The sequence below is a fragment of the Typopeltis vanoorti genome, chromosome 4 (genome assembly GCF_054136105.1).
Source record: "Typopeltis vanoorti isolate ZY-2024b chromosome 4, IOZ_Tvanoo_1.0, whole genome shotgun sequence".
NCBI classification, from domain to species: Eukaryota; Metazoa; Arthropoda; class Arachnida; order Uropygi; family Thelyphonidae; genus Typopeltis; species Typopeltis vanoorti.
Window position 1 is genome coordinate 172,438,426 of NC_143552.1, and position 11,496 is coordinate 172,449,921.

Consider the following 11,496-nt stretch of genomic DNA (forward strand, 5'->3'; position numbering starts at 1 on the left):
AATGATGTTTATGCTGCACTCACAAATTTAATGAAGGCAAAAGAAATGCACTTACAAGAAATCCAAAAATAATGTCGCCGAATAATTATTTATGCATTCATTAATAAAATTCAGTAAAAACCTCGAATAAGATTGAATATCTTCGGTTTGCTTCTTTCTGTTAAGTCATGTGTTTTCCTTTGATCTGTATATGACTGATTGGAATTAAGTGGTAAGCAACACCATCAGGGGGAGTGGGGGGTAGCGTATTAGGTCTCACAGCAAAGTGTGTTGTTGGACAGTTTGTCTATTTTTGTTGGGAGCGAGTAAAATCCTTCCTTTGAGACACAAAACGCTTTTGTACGAGACCGCTAACTGAACTGGAAAGCCTTTATTTCATGAGGGGTCCTCAACTTTCCGTCCTTCCACTGTCCCAAAATAAAGCCCGCGCGTATCGTTTCGAAAACAGACGAAGGAATTAAGGTAATCAGCAGCTGCGAGTAAAGCGAAGATTGAATTGAACACTTTCGATCAACTGATTTCTCTTCCAGTGTAGGCTATTTAAATTTATTTGTACATTATTAATATAAAGAGTTATTACTATTATAAAAACGGTGATATTACATTATAACCTACATATCAATGTGGGCTTTCGTCATGCATTTAATTCTAAGTTAAGACAGCGGTTGCCCTGGCTGGGGCTGCTCTGCTCTTCTCATTAATCTGTTGGCTCTGAATTAATTGATTTTTGCAGGCCCGAGTGCAACAGTTGCCGAAAGGGATACGAGTGGCGGCTGTTCCTAGGTCCGCCTTCCTTTGATCACTATGAGCAAGGTATTACGGGGCTACACCGAGAATTTGTGACCGTTGTGGGAGCGCGTAACGTTAAAGCAGCGCCTCTGGGCATGAATACAAAGCGCGTGACTTCTATGTTAAACATACGGAATCAGAACTTTAGCATGACATTCACGAACTGATCGCTCTGCAATATTCTAAACGAAGTTTAGTGCATGATATCCTGACGCCGTGCCCTACATCTCGCTCGCTTCCCTGAGTGTACCATTGGCAAATACTGGGCGATTGTGGCGGCGTGTAGCGAGAAGGTTTTTGTTTACTTACTGCATGAATTCATCCGCACGCAACTTTCATGCTTTTTAGAGAACGGTTTTCTATTGATCTTCCTCTAAAATGAAGGCTTCGTTTTAATGTGAAGAAAGATTTCACGAAGCACTTAAACCTCAACTCGTACAGCGGCCATGATCCGAGGACATCTCCTTCAACGTCCCATTTTATCTGAGAGGGTGTTGCCCTGTCTAACAGAAACGCCAAGTTTCTACTAGACAGATGTCGCCATCAGAATGATAAGAAATGCTTTGCCGTTTTCATCCATGCATTCGGTCCATGCTGATTTCATCCACGCTTTGCTGAAAGGTGACGAAACTGAAAGTCTACGACATCCATTCGGCAAACTAAATGAATTCTCGGGTCAAGGAAATAATGAAATCGAAAACCGGGAGCCACATCGAATCCGTTCTCGTTAATTTAAGTACAAAAATAAATTATTGAACCTATCGGTCAGCGATGCAGAAGTGCGAGTGAAAAATTTCCCATTTTATTATAATTTGTAATGCTGACATCGTGTGGTGGAAACATTTGGATTTGAGCCTTCGCGGATTCGTAAGAGCATACGCAGCGGGAGCTCTCGTCCTTCTTCCTCGGCAGTGCTCCTGTCAGTATTTCCCACGTGAACTTTCCATGTCTCCTCCTTTTAAGTGCAGCACTAACGCTCATTACACGGCGATGCGTACATTTTGAGGCGTCGAGGTCCAAGTCCCTACGTCGCACCAACTTTGCAAATGCCGTGGGATTGAGCACCCACTTCCCCAACGGATGTGCGTGAGTTGCATCGAGGAGGAAACATTTTGGCAAGGGAGAGAGGAAAGCGCTGGCGGAGAGCCGAGAAGATAGTGGGGGTCCCAGAACATATGAAGCGTGGGGAGAAGGAGGGACGAAAGCAAGAATGACAACAGGACCATATCTAAAACCGGTGCTTAATTTTTTGTGGCTCCCAACTCACGAAAGATTTTTTTTAAACTTATGTCATTCTTACTGTGGTAGGCTAAGAATTTTCTCTTTCTTGTTTAATACGTATTTTATTCTTTTTATTTTTTTATCGGGTATGGAAACCCTGCTTTAGGGATCAAACAAACTTTTCAAGCACTTGAAGCTTCCAACAGGCGGAGTTGTGGCCTCACACTGGACTATGAAATCCATTTCCCATCTAAAAGCAGTCGTAAACATCCGTGAACACAGCAGAATTCGAAGCCCCAGCCTACTAGTTGCTAAAATTCATAAAACTGTCAGCTCAAGAAAGAGCCAATCACCAGTGGTTTATTGGTGGTTATCAGGCATCGTATCTTAAATGTCTGCCAAATATCAGCTGACGACCCATAAGCAAATCAACAATTGGAATTGGCAATGAAATTAGAACAATACCGTGGCCATTATGAGGAGCACGTGGACGAAATTAGGAGACAGAGAGAAACATCATGAGGAATTTATACCTCGATGGAGGAAGAAAGCAATTGATGCGATTACAGGCGCATAACATATTTGTATTCAGTGAGGAAACCTAGGGAAGACTCAAAGCCTTCTAGAATAATTACGGCAAAGCGAAGAGCAACAGGCTCCTTCCCCATATTCTGATTTCGGATTCTTTCCATTTCTTAATGGAACTGCGTTTCATTCTCCACATCTTTCCCATACATTTCACTCTCCGCATCATTCTCGCATTCAAACTCTTAATCACCCAGCGAAATGATTCGACTGTAAGAGAAGAAAAATTTGATTGAATTTCAGCTAAGGGAGACATCTAGTGAGCATGTAGTGAACTAACACGTTCCACTTTTTTTCGGGCCTTTCGCAAAATGCGTTATACACCTATTAATTTTTTCTTTGTTCCAGTGTAAAGTTACTTTGAATTTTGCCAAAATTTAATGTTTGGAATTCTTATTTTTTGCCATATATCAGCTCTGGAATTTACTGACGTTTAGTATTAGCAATTTCTATTAACTGTTTTACGTTAAAAACATCTTTACCGACGTTCTCCAGAAATTTTCGTCATGAATAAACGTGTGTTTCAACATGGAAAGTAGCCGTGCTCGTTCATTGCAAGGAGGAACTTTATAATCAAGATGGTTTCAGCGCCTCCTACGACACAAAGGTAAACTTCGAAAAGTACTAATGCGACAATGCATCTGGTACAGAATGTTGTGTGAAATGGTTCCAAGGTGGGTTGCAGTCGACTTATTTGAAGTGTAAAATTAAGCAAAACAGAATAATGATATGCTTCGATTACAGAAGCCAAAAAATGTCGCATTCGCAATCACGCGTTGACTGTTGATGCAGCCTCTTTCAACATCTATTTCTGCCTCGGATTTCTACAGAAGTGCCACCCACCGAAACAAATCCCTCAATAACATAAATCCGCAGTCATCTTACATCTTGCGAAAATATTGACCTTCGAAAACGTGACTTGGGTAAACGAATGCTCATAAATAACTTTTCGAAGAGGCTGTCGCTAAGCATTTTGATGATTGAATGACCAGTCATTCCAAGTTTCAAACTGTGCTGGACACTTGTTTTCCTCTTTAGTCCGTTTTTGTAGAAAAAAAGATTTTATATATTTTATCTCTTAATCACCCAGCGGACTATTTTAATGCCAGAATTACACCCAACAAAAACTGTTTTGCAGCACCTCCGCTGCTGAAGTGTTTCTTTCTGGCGTGGTCTTCCTAAACATCGGCGCCTCTTATTAAACACTTTCTTTTTTATTGGCTGCACTTATCCTTTTGTCTTTTCTTGAACCAGAAATATCAGCGATTTGTTCTCTAATACATACCTGAATTACCATTCCAGTTAGAGCAATGCAATTACAAATTACTTACACCGATTAAATCTAAATATTGTTCATTAGAATTTATTTCCAGAGATTAGTTTTCTCTGGAAATAAATTCTAATGAACATTCGAGTTTCTGTCCACCGCTCAGTGGAATTAATTCAGTATAAGAACTGAAAGGATTTTTCAATAGCAAACTGGCCTTTCTCACCATCTCAATCATCTTCAAAATCGTCAAGTTTATACGGCATTTGCGAAGTCAAAGAGGTTTCCTCATTAATTTTTTACTTCTTTGTATTCGCTGGATTTTACTGCCAGTAAAAAGACAATTTATATTATGAAAGGGAATGAATTCTGGTAGAAGAGGTTGATGTAAATTCCACCACACTTTTGTATTTGACAAATGAACTGAAAATTGTGGGATTTATCCACCTTTCAGTTTTAGTTCGTTTTTCAATTTCCTTCTAGAAGAATAAAATGTTTCTCTTGAATCAAAGAAAGTGGTTTTCATTAATTTCCGTCTCTGTGAGGTTAAGTCTTCACAACGGATGGGTTCGGAATGTTCAACCTGATCTATATTATCTCCCTACCGTAATAACTCAAGATTCGTAATCTTTTCTGCGATTCGATCAGAATCCCGATTTCCACACTATATTTCTAAACAGCACACCAGAAACCATTTTCTTAAAATTAAGATGAAGGCAATTCTAAAAGGACTGTCTTCAATACGAGATTAAAGTCCTCAGTTAGGAAATCAGGCAATATTCCTCATTCTGAGTTCAGCATTTTTTAAAAAATTCTGTGCGTGGCTCTCCTGGAGAATCTGAGCTGTGAATTTTAATGCGGGCTGGACTGATGGCTCTGAGTCCAAATAAGATGCAGGTATCCCCTCCCCCCGCCATCTTTAAGATTATTTTTTTACCTTCCTCTTCCCGAAATCTTTTCGAGCGGTGTGCTTAAGTTTTTTTTTTAGTTTTCTACTAAGAAATTAGACACATTCCAAATGTCTGTTTGTAAACGATCTCTGAAACTGTTTTCTTTTTATTTGCAGATCTCACGACGCTAAATTGGTTTCGTGCTCAAGAAAGATTTAAATCGTTCTACTCAATATCTGGACCGTTTCACAGTTGCTCGAACGTCACCGAAAGATGCTCTGCGAAGTAACCTTGATGAAAGAGTTCATCGAAATCTTCGTGTTCAATCCGATATCAACGTACAGCGCGGTGGTATTTTTTCTCGCTCTCATCGTGCACCTCGTTTCTGTGCTAACCAGACCCACTGGGACTCCCCCTACATTATGGTTCAAAGAATCCGCCTTCTCTCGACATTTACTGGCAAAGGTTCCAGGACTCCGACAGTGTTACTGTCCCCCTCTCTGGGGTAGGCTTCCCCACGTTCAAAATTTGATGGCCCCCTTCATTCTGTCGCAGCGCAAGGTCCGGTTCGAACGGCAATTTCTTCAGCTTAAAGATCGTGGAATTGTCGCTCTCGACTGGTCTCGTGCTGAATTCTGCTGTTCGGAAAACACGGCGTTGCGGAAGTCAAGTCCGGTTCTCCTACTTCTGCCTGATCTGTCAGGTGACGCAGTGACAATGGGGTTGTTGTGTGAAGAAGCCATCCAGAATGGTTTCCGTCCGCTTGTTTTCAACAGAAGGGGTCAAGGAGGAAGCCCACTAACTACTCCGAAGCTCCAGTCTTATGGCGATCCAAGCGACCTACGTCAAGTGATCAAATTTCTGCGATGTCATTTTCCAGGCTCGCGTCTCACAGCTCTGGGTTGCAGTGCCGGAGCAGACCTCCTGATGTCGTATCTTGGTGAGTACGGCTCTTCTGCTTATCTTTCGGCAGCAGTTGCCATATCTCCGTTGTATGATCCAGAACGGCTGTATGGCGAAGGGATACCTTGGATTTATACAGCATTACGACTGTTCATCCTTCGCCGTTTCCTGTGTCGTCACGAGAACGCTCTGCAAAAGAACGTGGACGTCGAATCAGCATTGACGAGCCGCACGCTCTCTGAATTTGAAAGGGGCGTGTATTGGAGAATGATCAACTGTGACTCTGCGGAGCAATACTGGGAGAAAAATTCACCATTGCGAGATGCGGACGAGATGTCGGTGCCTCTGCTGTGCATCAGCAGTCGGGACGACCCACTTGTGCCTGATGACGTCATCCCGTATGACGTGTTCCAAGTGTATCCTCACATGTTTTTAGCCACAACTGCAAAGGGAGGCCACGGAGCATTCTTACAAAGCCAAGACAGCAAGTCTCGGTCGTGGGCCCAACAGGTTGCTCTGGATTTCCTGAAGGTGACCTTGGAATTCACCGGCATGGACGACATCCACTACAAATCCAATCAGAGGTGATCCTCGTTCTACTCGACTTTATTCCCGCACAACCAGAACTGTTTCAGCAACTTTAGTTTTGAGACAATAAATATTTTCGACAAACACTGGCTTGCGTTTCTTCTTTGGTTAAGGTCGTTCATTTCACCCGATTGGACTGACTTGCACGTCTACCCCTTGAAGGGCAACAAGCTCTTACATCCAAAGACGATACGCTTTCTCGATTAAAAACTGGTCACGAATTAAAGCGTAAGCTGCAGAATGGAACATTTCGAGACTGTAGGTTTCTTCATCTCAATCGCAGAAGTGAGTCACGTGCTAGTGTTACTTAAGAGAAGAAATAAAGCAAAGCAGCGACGGCACGTGCAAACCATCTTCCAGATATTACTTAAATCGGGAGGAAAATCATCTGCCTGCATAAAGGATGCGGATGATTAGGTCGTTGGCCACTTTGGTGGAGAGTCAATAGGTGGGTCTTAAAAATGCGAAGGGAAAAAATGTACAAATCAAACTAAAACGTGACAACACTGGATTTCATTTTCTTTTTCTTTTGATTTCAAACGAATACACTGAAATTAATATTTACTTTAATCAATAAGATAGTTTACAAATATTTTTTATAAAATATCTTTTTCAAAATCTCGATCAGTTCCGTGGAAATCCGTCCCGCCAAAGTTTGGTCACCTGTTAGGTCACCTATCTTATTGCTGGTGCTCAATGCAACGCAAACCTGTTTTAATTAAATGCAGCAAAAATTATCAATCCTGGAGGAGGGAAAAGGGCTCAGCTTGTACAACTCCCCCGTATCATTAAATATTCTACTTTTCGGCCTATCCTAAACTGGAAATAGTTTCAGATCACTGATGCAAACAAAACTGATTTTAAAAGACCAAAAGCAGGAAATGTGCATCACGTTCCACGTGGCTTCTATTGTGGAATTTAAAAAAAAAGCGCATTCCGGTATTATTTTAGATGTGGCAAGTCGAGCACTCTGCTTTTCCATATTGACGATAATAATGTGGAGTATACTCGTGAAAATAGGGACAATCCATTGCACAGTTTGGAGTGTGTGTGTGTGTGTGTGTGTGTGTGTGTGTGTGTGTGTGTGTGTGTGTGTGTGTGTGTGTGTGTGTGTGTGTGTGTGTGTGTGTGTGTGTGTGTGTGTGTGTGTGTGTGTGTGTGTGTGTGTGTGTGTGTGTGTGTGTGTGTGTAAACTGAAATTCATGCTCAGCAGAAACCATGAAGAGAATGAATTTTTCACTTAAACGTTTGTCGTTACTTTCTAACCGGACGGCATCCAGAATGCGAAGCAAAACATAAGCGAACTGATGGAAGGATTTAATGTGAAGTGGAATCATCCATCTCGTTCGAGGTTTCTGCAATGGTTAAGGTGGCTAATGACCAGAATGAGGGGCCGAGTAATTTACAACTGAATACAAGTATGTCGTTCCATCTTCAACAGTCGGTCTTATATTTTCGGGATGGAAAAGGCAAGGAGGAGATGAGAGAAATTCGTGTCAAATCGCAATTGGACATCAAGACTGAAGACTGAATAGCAAGAACCCATTAAAAATCAGGCTTTTTAATGTGTTCTTGCCAATTCAGTGTAATGCTGAGCTCAGTAAAAGTAAGGATTTACTATTCGATTTCTGGTAGTTTAAAGATAAGATATTTTCAGGGAGGAAAATATCTCAGAACAGATTCTGCCTTGTGTACTATTACTGTACTGTTTAAAGATGCTGCCAGCCTGGTCCTCTTTTCCACAGCGAGTACACACACACACACAGCGTAACGCGAGGAGGAATCTCACAATACAGAAAATCTCGTAGGTAGTAGTAATACAAGTAGAAAAGAGATTTTTAATAAATAAACAGAGAGAGAGAGAGAGAGAGAGACAAATAACTGTAAAATTACAGCCGACTTATTTCACACTCACTGCACAGTTCAAGGTTAACGAGGATGTTTGCGAAATATTTTACCGATTGTTAGTAATTCAGCCTGCCGTCAAACACAAAAACAAATCAAGACCATCAACAGCAATAACTCACTCCTCTAATTGTTCTGAGCCGGATTCACGATTTTGAAGGCGAATTGGTTCACTCGCACAAACCTAACTCCAAATACCAACCACTAAGCTAAGTGTCTCTCCCCCTCCCCCTAGCGAATTTTTCTTTATCTATTCAATATCAACTTGCTGAACAATTAGATACTAAATGTCTAAATAATCGACACATTTCCCTAAGGTGCATATTACTAAATAACTCATTTAAGTTTATTAGGATTAATTACACCTCCACTATTACCAATTATTAATTTACTAATCACTAACCTTAGTAGTCAATCATGACTTAAACAATACACACCAGGCTATTTTATAATATATTCCTTATGAAGAAATAGCATATTCCTTATTAAGTGGTGTTATATCAAAATTGGAAGTGTTAATCTCAGCTCTTTGCTTTATGCGGACAATGTTATACTTCTAAATAAATCCGCTACAAGTCTGCAAGATTCCTCGACTAAATTGAATAACTGTTGTAATAGATATGGTATGAAGGTCAGCAATAACAAGTCAAAGACAATGAAAATCGGCAGAATCATTGAAATTGTCAACTGCATTATGAACGGAGAACCTGTGGAACAAGTGAAACATTTCAGCTACTTAGGCACAATTTTTAGTGAAGATGGTAAATTAAATATGGAAATAGACAACAGAACCAGCAAAGCTGGTATGGTAGGAAGTCAATTGAATAAATTCATATGGAATAAGAGAGAAATTAGTCGGAACACTAAATTAGCTGTATACAAGACAGTGTTCAAACCAGTTTTAACTTATGGATCTGAGAGTTGGTTTAAAAATAAAACACTACAAAGACTAGAGACCGCAGATATGAGAGTCCTGAGAAAGATTAGAGGCGTGAACAGATGGCGTCAATGGCAATATCATATTAAAAATGAGGATATTAGGAAAGAACTTGACATTGTCAGCATACAGGAATGTGTTAGCAGAGCTAATCTCAGATGGTATGGTCACTTAAATAGAATGGGAGAGGAAAGATTAGCAAAACAAGTGTTCTCTGCCAGGTTGGCAGGAAAAGGACCCAGAGGAAGACCAAGATATAGGTGGATTGATACGGTACAAAATGCTTTAGACGATAGAAATATAAGATCTGATAATGTTGGAGTCTTGACAGATAAAAATTGATTTGGAGGAAAACTGGTGATAGGAAGTTAGTAATGATGTTTTTCATTACTAGTTTTTCATGTAGTCCTAACATAATATCCTGCACACTCCTTGAAGGAACATGTCAGGAATTTGACATATCCTCTCCTTTGCTTTTTGTATGTATTTGCTTTCTTTCCTCGATGAGTCCCGATTCCAGGAAGTGTTTGTATAACAATCATGCGCTTGCCACTGTTTTCGAACGCTTGTCTGACCATACGCTGTGGGAACCCGTTTCTCGGCTTTCCCTCTCCTTAGAAATAAAACCTAAACGCTGTTCGATGACACTTCAATTCTTCACCGCTTTCGGATTCACGGCTGAGCAGACCGTTCTTTGTTAGCTCAAACGCATTGATTGATGCAAACGCTGATGGAGTGAATTCCTGGAGTGACTTTCGTCGAATTGAAGTCACAAATTTCTCAGCTTTTTGGGAAATTTGTGACTTCAATTTATTGCGGAAATGGACCTTTACAAGTCCATTTCCGCAATAAATCCTTGTTCACATGAAATCTGAAATATTCCATGTGAACGCTACTTTAGCGTAACGAAGTGACATTTTCGTCAAGATGGCGCAGTAACTTATTGAACCACAGAAATCGCAGTTCCATGAAGATAACGACTAAAAGCGGAATAAAAACTGTTTCTCTGGGAAGACTATTTTCTGAGAATTAACGTAAGAGGTATGTTAGTCCAAACCGTTCACGCTAAATCGGTTTCGGATGGACTCGCATGATTTTTCACATCCGAACCGCTAAACGTGAAACCGCAGTTTTCTTGGTCTTCGAATATTCGTAATGAAATATTTCGCCAGCGGTTAGTAGCTTTATTTTAAAACAAAGGACTAACAGAAAAATGCTTCAATTATAACAGATTCATAATTGAATCCATAATTCTTTCATCCAGAAATTAATTAGCAAACGTCTAGGGTATTTGCAGTTAGGAAGAAAGCGCAGCATCTCACGAGGTGGAATTCGGTATTTATTATTTTTCAGGAAAAAAGATCTTGTGGTATTGTTTCCATCAGTTTATAGACCGCGGCTCCAGAAACATCAAGTAAGAATGCAGCAACTTTCTCTCAAAAGTATAATTCTTATCTCCTAAATCAAGTAAATGATTACTTAGGAGGTATGGACTTAGCGTTGTAAAGGTTTTGGGCGCCTCCACCTGCTGAGATATTTAAGGCAGCCAACGTATGCAAGGCAGCCAAACGCATAACTTTTGGCGATCTCATGCACGATAATTTCACGTGAAATTAAACTGAAGCTGAATAATTTATTTTCATGAAGCAAGTTATACATTAAAGATACCAAGAAATTATATACTTGGTTTTAATCATTTACCCAAGGAAGTAAAACAAAGCTATGCGCGTGATTTTATATATATATATATATATTCACGTCAGTTATGTTTACCCTATACTTTTAGATGGAAGATTTTTTTTTATTTTTCTTGGCTGCCACTAATTATATGGAGGACCAAATAAAATTTTGAAATAATTTTTATGATCCGGAGGAAAATTGTTGACAGGAAGTGAGTAGTGATGGAATTTTTCATGTTGTACTATCATAAGATCCTCTGCACCCCTCCGAGGGCACATAAAACACACATACAAATTAGTCTTGTATTGTAGGGTAGAGTAAAGTACGAAATGTGTATGGGGGGGGGGGGGAAGAGCGCTTGGAACACCTGAAGCAGGTGGCCACCCTCCTGAAAAGAAAGTACATCGTTTAAACATGCAAATAAGAAAAAAAAGCACGCACTTTGAGCATTAAAAACTGAAGTAAAAACATCAGGAGATACACAATCTGGAAATGTGCTGAGAAATTAATTTAAAAACCCTCCAGAATTGTGAAATGTTTATGAACCCACCAAATAAAAATGTCCTCCATACGAAAGAGCATCCCAGAAAATATTTCTAAAAAAGTCTTAGAACTTAAAAGTGTGAGACAATAACTCACTTTTTGTGGTCTGAAGTTTGCCAGTCAAGGTCCTCTTTTTATTACTGTTTGTTTATAACATTTGGCCTTCCATTTGACAATGTTGTTCTGTT

General features: G+C 40.0%; 1 protein-coding gene across 1 annotated transcript; it reads left to right on the forward strand.

The window, feature by feature from the left end:
• The first annotated feature begins 5,005 nt into the window (after positions 1–5,005).
• On the forward strand, positions 5,006–6,243 carry LOC150107850 (protein ABHD15-like). Its single transcript, XM_090392199.1, has one exon. The coding sequence runs from the start codon at positions 5,026–5,028 to the stop codon at positions 6,241–6,243; it is 1,218 nt and encodes a 405-aa protein (XP_090248325.1). The 5' UTR covers positions 5,006–5,025.
• Positions 6,244–11,496: the final 5,253 nt, after the last annotated feature.

Coding starts and splice junctions, on each gene's coding strand:
- LOC150107850 (XM_090392199.1), top strand. CDS start 5,026: ATGCTCTGCGAAGTAACCTTGATGAAAGAGTTCATCGAAATCTTCGTG.